The following is a 13895-nucleotide window of genomic DNA, read 5'->3' as shown; positions in this document are numbered from 1 at the left end:
GGGGGGGGCATTAAATTTTAGCGCGACCGAGAGAGAAAAACAAAGCGAACAACGTGGAGGAAAAACGCCAAAAGCCAAAAATGCTTCGATGGTTTGTCCAAATGGTTGGCCACAGCCAGCCCGTTGCCCGTTGCCCGTTGCCCGTTGCCCGTTGCCCGTTGCCTTTGGGGCAAACTGCCGCAGCTGCAGTTAGAGGAGACGCAGACGCCATTGAAAATGCATTCATTGTTGGCTGCGAGAGTCAGTTAGCCAAGTGGCAGAGTTGGCTAGGAGTTTGGGCTGCTGCTGGCTGCTGCTGCTGCTGGCTGCTGCCGAAAACATAACGAATTGTTGTGGCAATCGCTTCGTTCCAATTGAATGCCCAGGCCACGCCATGAAAATTTCAAAGCCTTAAGTTGGTTCGCGCTCTCCCTCGCTCTCTCTGCTCTTCCTTGGCCAAACATTTTGAGCAAACTTGTAGCCATGAGACACTGTCAAGCTCCGAGATTTGTTTGTCAATGTCTCTTGAGTTGGCTTGAGTTTCCTTTTCCTGATTTTCAATTAACTTTGGCCCAATCGATGCCGCACTCTCTCTGTCTCTCTTAAGAACTGTATTTATGGGACAGCTCCATCAGTGGCGCAGTCCGCGTCGAGCCATAAATTTGCGAGACACGTTGTAGTGCTGTTTGTCAACGGTTTCAACAGTCACATAAATTAAAAGCTACTCAACTGCGGACTGCCCCGGCAACTGCTGTTGCCGCTGCCACTGCTGCAACAACAATAGGAGCAACTGCAACAACAAGCCGGCCAAACTGCAACTGCAACAGCAACATGGTGTTAACATTTGCGCCCCTAAGGCAAAGGAGAGGAAGAAGCGCCAGAGTCAGCCTCCGCCGTCGCCAAAAGAAAAAGTAGAAAGAGTAAACTGCAAAAATCTCGTACAAATCCATGAAAATTCAGCAGACGACGATGAAAACTTTTAGCAGCGAAGTTGCTGTTGCTGTTGCAAGTGCTGTTGCTGTTGCTGTGTGGCAGTTGTGTATAAAGAACTCCAAATGGAAGAAGGCGCACTGGTACTCTGCAGCAGACACTGGCAAAAAGTTGACTTTCTAACTGTTGCAGCAAGTCGTTGCTCAAAATGCTTGCGGAGCGGGCGTATTGTTTGCCCAAGTTGTACCCCAACCTTCGCCTCCGCCAAGAGACAGCAACATGGCTAACAACAACAACAACAAGAAAACGAATGCAAACAGGGCCAACAACAAGCTGTTCGTGTAGTTGTCAAAGCTTTAAAACGATTTTCGCCTGATTTGACACAAAGGCAAAAAATAAAACCAAAAGCAAGATGCTAAAAAAAAAGCAAAGCAAAAAAAAAAATGGTTATTAAGGGAAACTCCAGGCACAGGCACAGAGACACAGACCCAGGCCAGCCAATTGAGTTGTTGGGTTAACAAATTTATTACGAGAAAAATCAGAGAGAAAAAAAATAGCGAAAAAAAAAGATAAATGCAAAATAGCTAAAGGGGAATGAATGTCACACGGCAAATAGATTAAAGAGCCAAGCTGGAAAGAGAGAGAGAGAGAGAGCGACTGAGCGAGCACTAATGAGGAGCTGGGTTCCCCTATAAGAAACCAAGGAAGAACTTAGAACAGAGAACAGAAGGGCGAACAAGCCCTACCGCAGTCAGCGATGCATGGCAAAGGCCCAAATGGGAGGGAGTCACACCGCCAAAGTTGACTGATTTCTGTGGGCCACTTCTGCCTTTTTTTCTTGACTATTTTCTTCTACTGGCTTTTTGCTTGAGTTACGAGTGTTGTTTTTTTTTTTCTTGAGACGCAACCCAGAAGGGTGTGTGTTGTGTGTGTGTGTGGTGTGGGAATTTTCTTATCTGATTGCCGGACGCGAATGCTTGTAGGCCGTTGCTCGTTTTTGGTCTCTTCGAATAATTAAGTTCAAGTTCTAGTTCTAGGCTGGGGCTGTGGCTGTGGCTGTGGCTTTAAAAAATCAGAAGTGGTTTTCCCAGGCCTGGCTTGCCGGTTTCTTTTCCTTTTTTCTCTCTTGTAATTTACATGATTCATATGCAAATTTCAAAGCCTTTAACTTTGGTTTCCGTTTTTATTTTGATCTCTTTTTTGCTAACTTTGGTTTTTGTTTCTTTTTTGCAGACTTGGTTCTTTACGGACACGGATGATCACTACTACCAGGAGAAGACAAGTGAGTATAGAAAGAGGAAGTCATAAGTTATACCCCGCACCTCTGCACCCGCGCTTTCCATCCTTTATCTTTCTTTATTTTATTTTTGAAATGGAAAAAACAAATTGATCACAAAAGAACTGCTTTATACCTGGGGTAGCTCGACGACCTCTTACCTTTTGGGATCCAAAATGCGATCCGTTCAGGCTCTGGCTCTGGCTCTGGCTCTGGCCTGTTCCCAACTTAGTTTCACATCAGCCAAAGGGACACGCCCACAGCACCGCCTAATATTGGCCACTGTCTGTTGGGCAGCCAGGCAGCAACAAACAAACCGAAAACCGATTAAAGTTTATAAATTCCATCATCTACATAGACAGAGGGAGGAAGGGAGAAAGGGAGAGAGAGAGAGAGTGTGGGGAAGAGCAGGGGGAGCTTCATCACTCACCCGCATTTTAATTGAATTGCAGGCAACGCAGACTGCGCTTCGATTTTTCAGACTTGAATCAAAAACGCGCCACGGCAGAGCCAAGCAAAGCAAAGCAGTGCAAAGAGCAAAGCAGTGCGAAGGGAAGCAGGGCAGCGCAGAGCGGAGGAGAGCAAAGTTTAATTATGAAGAAAAAAGTTCAAATTTCAATTTTTGCTTAAAACCCAAAAAAATAATATTCCAATTTTTGCATACACTCCAGCAGACACACAGCAACAAAAACAAGAAGAAAAGACAACAGAAAATATACGAGAAAATATTCCGAAAAGAGCAGAGAGCAGAGAGAAGGGGCTGAGGCTGAGAGGCTGTGACGATCTCAGGTTTCACGCAGACTCACAGACAGGGAGTGGGACACGCAGGGACTCTACTTGTCTCCCCTTTTGTGCTGTGTGTGTTTTTGGTATTTTGATTAGGCCAAAAGCTGGCCGAAAGGATTTTGCTAAACACGCTCGGGGATTTTGAGTTATGTGTGTGCGCCCCGCCGACTGGACAAAGGATAAGTTCTCCAGCTCTCCCTGTGTCCGAGTGTGTTCTTAAGTATTTCAACAATTTTCATCCAATTAAGGCGCAAAATGTTTTTGTTGTGCTCTGCTTTCAGTGCCTGCCCCTGCCCCTGCCCCTGCCCCATGCCCTTTCTTGCATCTTTATCGCCAGCAGCAGCGGCGGCGGCTGTCAAACGATACAAAATGTTTCCGCTGGATATGAGCGGCATTCTCAACTAACAAGCTACTGTTCGGGTTGTGTTCTGCTCCGCCTGTGTCTCCTGTCTCCTGTCTCCTGGTTTTTGGGGCGATATGAACTTGGCCTTTTAGTTAATTAACATAGAAGTGGCGAGCCACTGGCAATGCCACTGCCATCGACTCTGGCTCCTTCTGTTTTCCTGTTCCCTTTGCTTAATTACGAATCTTTATCAAAATGTTTATACCTCTCCAACCCTTTTCCCTTCTCTTTCTCTGTTTCCAGAGGGCCACCTAATCAACACCAAGTGCTCCCAGGGCCATTTTCGCAAGGCGCTCTGCTGCAAGATGTCCGCCGAACTGGATGTATTTCTGGAGAGCGGCAAAAAGTGAGTATTTTGCAGATTGCAAGAAAAATATATATCTACATATTGATTGGGGTATTGCCATATGAGAGAACGCGTACACTCGTACGTGATGTGCTTTGTACGACTTCAATTTCATGCAGAATTACAGCATTAGCTCGGGGAGCAGCAGAAAGCAAGAGGCAACCAGCAACCAGCAACCAGCAAGAGGTCATGTTGCAGCTGCCTGCCAGCCTGCAGTGCCTCCTAAAATGTTGTCATATTTGCCAGCTTAATGTTCATTCGATGCATTTCTGCCTAACAACTTGCAGAGCAACGCCGAGAGCAATGACTCCTTGGTTGTGGCTGCTGTTGCTGCTGTTGCTGCTTCTGTAATAATAGACTTTAATGCTTTTAATAAGCGACCGCAGAGAGCCAAGACCAAACCACTGGCAATCTATCCATGGGCAAATGGCAAATACAAAACACCCAGTTCTCGGGCCACGCTTGGGCTCCACTCGGACTGCTCTCTGTGCTGCAGCTGCCATGCGTTCTAATTTGCGCAATTAAGACGCTGCAAAACAGCAGCAGCAGTGAACGCCCCAGCCCCACCTCGAGCAGCAATCCACTCAAAACTTGTCCAGCTCGACCGCAGCTCAGAGGAGAATAAAAGGAGAGCGGACCAGCAAAAAGACACTTCAAACTAGCGCCCAAAGGAGCAGCAAGCAGCAGCCTAGAGACATTCTACTCGTATTTTGAGTTACTCTAACTTCAAGGAAGGGTTTAAGGATTTTCTACATAGCTATAGCCAACAGATCTACAAGCCATCTGGCAGTGCATCAAATATCTCGCCATACAAAAAGCTTGCTCGCTTTTCTGGTTTTTCTTTTGCTGTTGCCTCCCTTTTCGCTTATTTGTAATTACACTGAGAGGAGCAAGAGAAGCAGCAGCAGCAGCAGCACCACACAACATCATCCAGAAATCTAGAACAACTTGGACATGCTTGGACTCTAGTTGATGGAGAATGGCGATGACGATTGGATGGCTAGATGGGGGCCATATTCTGTTGCTGATGCTGCTGCTTTCATCTTAAGTTGACTTGCCGTTTTGGCTTAGAACTTGAAACTGTCATTATACGAGCGCGGAGCATGCAATCAATAGCAACAACAACAGCAAGCAGTAACAACTGCAACAAAAGCCAAAGCAAGCAGTAGAAAGCAGCAGATACAACAGCAAGCAACAATTTGTGTTGCTGTTGTACAAAAGTGAAATAAAATAAATGACCGGCAATGAAAATGTGCAGTTATGAGCCAGCCAGATGAGGCACTGCTGGTGGCTGCTGGTTGATGCTACTTGAGTACCGAAATGATATCAGGTGGCCACAGGAAACCGAGCGGCGGCATACTTCCATGGCCTGATTGGCAACGTTTAAAATGTTGGCTCATGTTGCTACGAGATGGAGCAACATATTGAGTATCCCGCTCTGCTCATCTGTATACCAAAAGCAGATATCCAGGCGAAACATGAAAAGAGGTTAATTAACGTTCATTCGAACTGGCAATTAAGCCACGCTGTGTTGCAGCCCCACAGCCCAACACCGCTACAGCTGCAGTTACAGCTACAGCACTCCCCTTTATAGCAGCATGTTGCTGTTGTTGCTGCTGCCGTGCGTACAGCAGCAGCATGTTGCTTGGAATTGGCTGGCTGGTTGGCTGGCAACCGTGGGGCGTCTGCGTCTCCCATCCACCCAAAAGCAGCTCTATTAAATGCAAATTTGAGCAGTTCCTTTTTAATTGCGTAATGCACAAATTTATTTGCGATAAAACATGAATTATTTGCCCCACTGTGCGAACAGGGTAATGAGAAAATGAGAAAATGAGAAAATGAGAAACTGAAACGAATCCGCCTTTCGTCGTCTTGCATTTGCCTTGAATGGCTAATTGCAGTGGCAGCAGACAGCAGCCATGTTGTTGTCGGTGTTGGGTATCCATTATAATGTTGAACAATTAGTGCAATTTAATTAAAGTTACAACAGCAACTGCAAGTCATAGGAGATAGACGATGACCTGGCACGTCGCTCTTCTATCTTTAATCTCCTTTTCCCCGGGCCAACTCCCACTCCAAATCAACCGACAGCCTCGGACCGTGTTCATAAAGAAACTCCATCAAATTTTGGGGCGCCGCCAGTAGGTGTTTACGGGAAAGTCTGTGTGCGTCCCACTGTGCTCGCGACAGTGGAGCAGCGGCCTTGGCTCCACGATTTATTAATTAGTTTTGTGTGTTTTTTCGACTCTAAATTCCTTTCTCGAAGCTGCGGACTACTGCCCCAGCCCCTGCCTAATCGGATTCGATTTATTCGTTTCAAGTTCTAATTTATTTATCTTTTGTTTCTGGCTGGGCCTTGGCTTTGGGTGTGTGTGTGTGTGTTTGTGCCACACCTAACCTTATGTATCCAGCACGTATGGCTGGGGAGAAACTTGTCAGGCAATTGTATAAACAGCCGCCACTTATCTGATTGCAATCCGAGGTTGCTGAATCCGAGTCCGAGGCGGGTACGGCGTTGCTCTCCCTTTCGAATGACGCATCCCATGGATGCCCGACACGTTTCGTAATCAACATTTTGACATAATAACGACGGCATTCCGTGCCCTCTTCTTGGGGGTAATTACAACACGTAATATGCGTAATATTCACAGCATAAACTGTAAATGGAACAAAGAGCTGGGCGAAGCATGCAGATGGAGGGCCACAAGGATGGGCCCCATCAGCGGCTTTGGCATCAATCAGGGCAAAGTCAAAGAGCGGCAGAGGGGAACCCAAAGCCGAGAGGAGTAACCGAAACTGGGGCCAAAGCCTGTCTGAATATGTCTGATAATAATTTTACATGCTACTTAAAATATTTCGGCCCTGTCTGTCAGTGCCCTCTACACCCCTCTTGCTGCTGCTGCCTGCTTTTGTGGGTGCGTGGGAATCGAATGATTCGCTTCGCTCCAGTCTGCACATCAATGAAATTTCCCAGGCTGCAATGGGCGCCCTTTCTCCACCCTTTCTTCGGCGCATGATTGCCACTGAGAGTGCAACTTGTTGCACTGCGCTAATCCCCACACAGAGCCGCAATAATAGACGAACGACAAAAACAAACAGCAAAGCCGCAGACAGACAAACAGAGAGGCAGTCAGTCACACACTCCAATATCCATCTAAGGCAGCGACATTTTTAATCGCTGTTCGTAATGCACTCAACTGTACTGCATATGGTGTGCAGGGGGGGGGGGGGGGGAAANGGGGGGGAGAGACATGAGCATTCCGTGGCATACTCGTATGTGGAAAGCCTTACCCCAGCAGATGTTGTGGCAATGTGTGAGAAAATTTTCATTCTTTCCACCGGAGTTTTGCTTTTTTGCGGCCAGGGGCAGCTATTTATAGAGAGAGTAAAAGAGAGAGAGAGAGATGCGTGTGAAGTGTGTAGACTTTTCCTTTTAGGGGAAAAATGAACCACCAAGCCCGGGGCGACACTCTACTGAGGGGGAACCCTCACAGTCATTTTAGAGAAGCGCATCAATTTCATTTATTTGCCACTTGTGGCAAGGCAACAGCAACGGCGACAACCGCAAGTGCAACTGCGACTGCAACAATCCCCCATTATCCAATTGAGGCGTTGTGGGAGAGAAAAGCCCACAAACGTTGACAAAAAACAACAAAAAAAGGAGAGCTAAACATCTTTGTACAGAATTGTGGCAGCGGAAGCAGACAATTTGCAGCATTTGCATGCGGAGTTTTAGATTAGGAAATGCAATTGCAACTCCAGTCTGTACATCCGGGAAGTTCGCTGGCGAAACTCTGACTCGCTGCTCTGCTCCACATTTCAATTAGCGCCTCACCCACCCACGAACAGCTTGTAATCCGCGACAATTGCCTTCAATTTGCAGGCTTGTTGGCAGGCACAAGATATTGTATATTCAATTTACACTTGGAGCCATAGCCACTGCCACTGCCTAAATTAATTATTTGCTTTGGTCGGAGACCAGTGGAGCGCATTTGTCAAATGCATTTCAATTGTGTTCTGCTCAGGGCAACACTTTTGTGGTGCGCAGGCGTGTAGCTTTTTCCCCCATAAAACTCTGACTCATGGTCGGGCGACTGGCACTTAAAGATGAAAGCATCGTCCATCGAAAAACTGCATTCAAAATGAGAAGATTAATTTCCCTTTCGCTGTTGTCTCTGTCTCCTTCTCTCGTTTGTTGTTGTCTCTGTTAATGAGGCGCACAACGGACAGCGGACAGCGGACAGCGGACAGCGCACATGCTGGCTGTTTTGAGTGGTCGGACAGACTCCTGCTTAATGTAAATATCTTGTTGTCTGCTAGTCCCTTCCCCTGCGCTTCACATTGATTTGTATCAATCCGCGAAACTGGCAACCGAGAGATACTTATAAAGCAAAACTCGCACACTGCTTGCCAGATGACAGCTGACTTATTGCTAATTGCAAGAGGCTCACCAAAGGATAGAGGGACAGTGGCAGAGTGGCAGAACCCAAACAAAATCAGTTCGTCATCGTCAGCCAATGGACACTGTGCACTGTGGGTTTTTTCGGCGATCGCTTATCTCTCTCTCGGCCTGCTGTCAAAATACTTTTAGCGCTGACTGTGTGGCAGGGGCAACTTAGTTGCCGCTCTCCCTGTGCAACGGCTCTCTCTCTCTCTCTCTCTCTCGCTCTGTTAATGCGAAATCTATTAAGACTCTGGCGGACTTCGTTTCTCCTTCTTTTGCTCTCGAGTTGAAGTGCCCCGTCAATCATTTTTTATTGTGGCTCCAGACATAAACTCATTTCGCCTGCTGTATGTGGCACACGGACTTGGGAACGGGAATTGGATATGGAATGGGAATTGCGTATGGAATGGAGGCAGCCGCCAACGCCCCGGGAGCGGGCTGCCGGCAGCTGGCTGACTGACTGGTTGCTGATCGAAATCTGCCCACATCAGAGCAGCGCAAATAATTGGAAAAAAAAATAAACTTTAACTGAAAGTTTTTGCACTCGATTTGTATATCAATGGGGAAGACACGAGCAGCGAGTTCTTCTGCATTCAACGATCCCAATGATGCCCGAATCGATAACCCAAAAGAACTTCCAAATGAAAACATTTTCATAAATGCCACAAAGACAGCCAGGGGGAAGGGGAAAGGGAACTACGAGCGTTAATTAAACGACAACGAACATAAAATAGCGGCTAGATTTCAATTTGGAAAACGAGGGAAAACAGCAGCAGCAGGGGGAAAACGACGACAGAAGACATAAGACAGAGGGAGGGTTATGCTCTGCGCATAATTAAGCAAATTAAACGCGCATTTTTATGCGTCACGAAGCGATGAGGGGAAAGAGACACTGCCGCAGAGCAAAGAGAGAGAGAGAGAGAGAGAGAGAGAGAGGGAGAAAGAAGCGGCTGCCGTGTTCGCACAGGTATCGCATGTGGCAGCCACAAACAGCAACAGTCGCGGCGGCGGCAGCAGCGGCAGCCATAGACAGACACAACATCGAAACAGCAGGAAATTTATGAATGCCAGGCTTAGGAGTAGCTAGATATCTATGTATCTATCTACCCCACACACACACCGCCAGCTAGAGTCGCGGCTTATGCAATAAAAATTATATTAAATTACCCAACTAGCGAGAGGGAGACGCCGCGGACAAGGCAAGACAAGGCAAGTCATTGCCAATCCTCCGCGATTCGATTCGATTTTATTGAATACTTACGGGCTCAACGAAAGTTGCAAAAAAAAGCTGGAAGAGGGGAACAACGAAGTTGGGAATACACTGACAATAAATACACCAAAAACTAACCAAAAAGTTGCTTCCCTTATGCGCAGTTTCTGCTCCCTTCCTGGCTGACACTTTACTTCAAAGATTTTCTGTTTGCCCCCCCCCTCCCAAAGATATTCCAATTTCTTGCTGCGAAATTCCTTCGCTCCCCAAGATCAGTGCAAAAGCTGAGCTTCCCCTGAGCACCTGGAGAGCACCCTGGAGCTGCAGCTTGGCCAGCGGCGACCTTTCAGCTGCCGCGCTTAATGCCATCATTAGTCCAACGGCTGGCTACCGGATATGGCTGATCGTTTGTCACTATAAAAACTGCAAACAGCAAGCTGCAGCTGCAGCAAGCAGTAGGGGGAAACGGCGATCTCTATCTCTGCATTGACTTGGACTGGCAGCTCCCCTCCAACTCTGTTTCTGCCTGCGGTAATTGCAATCTAAATTAGTGCACTTTTTTTTGCCTCCGCCTAGCGGAAACAGCCTTGGGTTGGCTCTTATGTTTTATTGCTTAAACGAAACGATTTGGATTGGGTGACTAACATATGACGGGGGGGTACAGGGGCGGGAACAGTACTCCCTAGCTAACCAGAATAACAGGAATTACGCACACCATAGATGGTGTCATTGGCTTCGGGCAGTTTGCATATCTTCCCGTAGGCGGGTCGGTTGAGTCGTGAGGCGAGTATGTCTAGATCGAGATTCTTTACGCGCACCATCAGCGTGGGCTCCTTCTCGACAGAGCGGCACACGAGACTCTTTTGGCAATTGGTGGGCGTTGCGGTAATGGGTGGCAGCCCGCGGGTGGGTGCATCGGGCAGCAGTGCAATGGCCTGTGGGCCAACATCAGCGCCAACGCGTGTGCTGCCACAGGACAGGCAGCAAATGCCCGAATTGATGAATCCAGCGGCACGGGGGCAGCTCTCCTTGTCCTCAATGAGGCGCAGGCGTGTCTCAATGTCATCGAAGCGATCGCGAATATATTTCTTGAGCGCCGGCATGTGTACCTTGTCCAACTTGCTATCCAGCATATCCTGCAGCTCCTCCATCGTACCGATAAAGGTGACGTTGTACTCTTGGACTAGACCACGTAAATTCTCAATCTCCACGACGCACTGCTTGACCAGTTCGAAGCGCTGGAAGAGCGCTTCGGTCTGCCGCAGGAACTCCTTGAGCGTTTCATAGAACTTCTCCAGTCGCTTGCTCACATCCTCCATCTGCAGCAGAATGGGTCCTGCAATTTGTCGCATTAATTTCTTCATAAAATCCACATTGGCCAGCAGGCTGCAGGCGATCTTGTTGTCCTCGTCGCACGTGGTGCAAAGATCCTCGCAGGGCGAGGCATACTTCTCCCACATCTTGGACTGAAACTTCTTGCCCTTGGCCCGGTTGCAGACGCGTATCTGCTTAAAGTGACACTCCAGCTGACACTCTAGCTCTGCGATGCGCTTCTCCAGCTGCTCCACTTTGCCCAGTTGCTCAGAGATGGGCACAATTGAAGCCACATCAAAGGGCAGCGGCGAGTACTTGGATTGCTCCAAGATGCGCTCCAAGCACTTGCCCTCGAAGCCACCAATGCCCACCAGATCATCCTTGCAGTTGAGTTTCTTTAGCAGCACATTGAGGAGACTGTGCAACACGGCCACATTCACGTGTGTCAGCTCGGGCACACCCACAGCAATTCGCACCAGCTGCTCCAGCGTTAGTTCAACGTGGGAGGGCATTTCTCTGAATAATTGTGTTCCTTTCGTTGTGAATTTTATAACTAAATGTTGTGTTCTCCCTTTTCCAGATGGTTCTGTCACTTTGATGATGACAACTATGTCAATGTGCCGCGTCTGGTCAAACTGCTGGACGAGTATAGTCCCAGTGTGGATTGGTATTTGGGCAAGCCGAGCATTTCCTCACCGCTGGAGATCCACTTGGACAGCGTAAGTGCAAATCCCTGTTATTTCTGCCCATTTTCCCAATACATAATTACAAGTTTATGCCACGCTGCGATCGCCTTTCTCTCCATGCTCCTCCTGCTCCTCCTGCTCCTCCTTCTTTGCCACGAAACAGGCTTGGCCTGGGCCTGGTGCCTGGTCTGCGCCTTGGTTATTTATGTGGCCGCTTGGGCCATTTGTCTATGCCGCCATTTGGCTTCCAGCTGCCAGCGCAGGCTATCATTAATAACCGATATGATCTGGCGCGGCAATAACAACAGCAATAGCAAAAGCAAAAAGCCATAGCCAAAGAGCCTCAGCCTCAGCCTGTGCCTGTGCCTGAATCTGAATCTCAATCCATGCCTGAACCCGTTCCCATTTCGAGCCATTTGAAAAATATCGCCACAGCTGATCCCGCAGCAAATGAATGTGCCTGCCACAGTTTTGCCGGCTTAAGCACAAAAAGCCAGTTGCCAGGGTTGGAGCAGGCGAACCAAAGAGAAATTTAGAGCAAGATCTTTCGAATTTTAACTCTCTCATTTGAGTGGGGAAACAGAGTCCAGTGCAGCCCTAATTAAAAAATAAAACCCCAAACTTTACGCTTGATTTGCGCGCACCAAAAAGGCAAGGAACAGGAGAGGAAGAGCTGGAAAGCGGGGAGATCCTGTGCCCAAGTCTCGTCTTACCCTCAGACCCCATATAGTATTAAGTTTCCAGCTCGCACATGTCCATTTACATGGCCAATTAATCATATACGAGAGAGAGAGATGCACGGGCTCAGTATTTCGGGGCAATTTTCTCTCTGGGCCAATGCCAAAAAATCGAAAAAATAAAAACCCAAAAAATAAAAATGGATTTTTAACCGAGTTTATCCTTTGCGCTGCTCATCCTACCGTTCACCATTCATAAGCCAGTTCTTCCGTTAACCTTTACCCCTCTCTCTCTTCCCTCTGCCCCTTTGCAGAAGAACACGACAACCAACAAGAAGATAACCTTCTGGTTTGCAACTGGCGGCGCTGGCTTCTGTCTGAGCCGTGCCCTGACGCTCAAGATGCGACCCATAGCAGGTGGCGGCAGATTTACCAGCATCGGGGACAAGATACGCTTTCCGGATGATGTCACAATGGGTTTCATTATAGGTGAGTGCAAACACACACGAAGAACAAAGGGAGAGGCAGTGGCTAACTGTTGTTCTTCCCTTGCAGAACATCTCCTCAAAGTACCCCTGACTGTCGTGGACAACTTCCACTCGCACTTGGAGCCCATGGAGTTCATACGCGCCGATACGTTCCACGATCAGGTGTCCTTCAGCTACGCTCACATGAAGAACCAATGGAATGTGATCAAAGTGGATGGCTTCGATCTGAAGACAGATCCCAAGCGCTTCTACTCGCTGCACTGCCAACTCTTTCCCTACTTTAGCTTCTGTCCACCCAGATGAGTACCGGGGATGAGCCACCCCAGTGGATCCGCCTTGGATCCTCCATTTGGCTGTTTTGCAGGCGCACACCTGCCCCTCAAGCGGTTCAGAATCGTTGTGGGCAGGCGTCGAAAAAACCAATCTCGCCACTGTGATTTAATATTTAAGTTGTGAAAAGTGTAAAGTAAACTAAATGAACGATGAATGATGGTTCTGTATATACTATCTATAATTATAAATGAAAGTTGTGCTTCCTAATGGTTTAAGGTTTACTTGTAACACACATCTGCAGATCTAGCAGATCTTTTGCAATTCCAACACACTTCCAAGTGCTTCCCTATAGCCTGTAGGTTCCTGATTCTTCCAATCAACTTAGCTTTTAGTTCAATTAATTGTCTAGTCTAGGTTTAAGGTTCGTCCCACAGACCCAGAACCCCTGCCCTCTCTGTTTAATACTGTAATGCAGTCTAATAATCGCCCAAACTAACTATAAATATAAATATAAATAATATTTGTGTGTGTACATAGAGTGCTTCGATTAAGCCTTGTCTAAGAAATGTTTAAACTATTTTTGTTAATTTTTAGTTTGCTTGAATAAAAATGATATTTAATATGTGCAAAAAATATATGTTTGAGTGGTTTTATTGTGTACTTACATTCCAGCGCCCTAATGTGAAGCTATCGATGAGCATAAAGACTGAAAAGATGGAGGAAAATATACGTTAGATATTTTTGGAAATTATTAAAAAGTATTTATGGATTATTTGGGCAAAGGACAGGTAAAAGGAAGAGTGTCTTAAGTGTTTTAATAAATAAAATATTTAAACAGGAACAGTGACTCGTATTAAAATTTATAAAAAATACAGGAAAATCGAATGATATTTCAATCTTTAAGTGCAACCAATTCTCTCTTATGCATTTTATGCCACAACATTCTTTATTTTCCTGCCTTTAAATGTTTCATTTCCAATTTATGGGAAATTGCTTTATTTCCCTTCCCATAAACATTTCACTTTCCTGACTTTAAAAGTAATTAAAAATATAAATATTCAATGAAATTGTTTTTGCTTGTTT

The 13895-nt window shown here is 46.8% G+C and overlaps 2 protein-coding genes across 3 annotated transcripts in view; one reads left to right on the top strand and one right to left on the bottom strand.

The window, feature by feature from the left end:
* LOC117580045 (fringe glycosyltransferase) overlaps positions 1 to 13329 on the top strand; it is a 24454-nt gene extending 11125 nt beyond the window's left edge. Inside the window, exons 3-7 of one of the 2 annotated variants that reach the window (XM_034266282.1) lie at positions 2143 to 2191; positions 3618 to 3720; positions 11269 to 11407; positions 12366 to 12540; positions 12607 to 13329. In XM_034266282.1, coding sequence (XP_034122173.1) covers positions 2143 to 2191; positions 3618 to 3720; positions 11269 to 11407; positions 12366 to 12540; positions 12607 to 12842 — 702 coding nt within the window. In that variant the 3' untranslated portion in view covers positions 12843 to 13329. The remainder of the gene's footprint in view (positions 1 to 2142; positions 2192 to 3617; positions 3721 to 11268; positions 11408 to 12365; positions 12541 to 12606) is intronic. The other variant, XM_034266283.1, reaches the window with a different exon arrangement.
* Positions 9926 to 11226, bottom strand: LOC117580046. Its single transcript, XM_034266284.1, has one exon. It carries the CDS (start codon positions 11198 to 11200, stop codon positions 10061 to 10063), a length of 1140 nt encoding a protein of 379 aa, XP_034122175.1. The 5' UTR covers positions 11201 to 11226; the 3' UTR covers positions 9926 to 10060.
* Positions 13330 to 13895: the final 566 nt, after the last annotated feature.

Source organism: Drosophila guanche, unplaced genomic scaffold (assembly GCF_900245975.1).
Source record: "Drosophila guanche unplaced genomic scaffold, DGUA_6, whole genome shotgun sequence".
NCBI classification, from domain to species: Eukaryota; Metazoa; Arthropoda; class Insecta; order Diptera; family Drosophilidae; genus Drosophila; species Drosophila guanche.
This window is presented reverse-complemented; position numbering and strand designations above follow the sequence as displayed.

Coding starts and splice junctions, on each gene's coding strand:
- LOC117580046 (XM_034266284.1), bottom strand. CDS start 11,200: ATGCCCTCCCACGTTGAACTAACGCTGGAGCAGCTGGTGCGAATTGCT.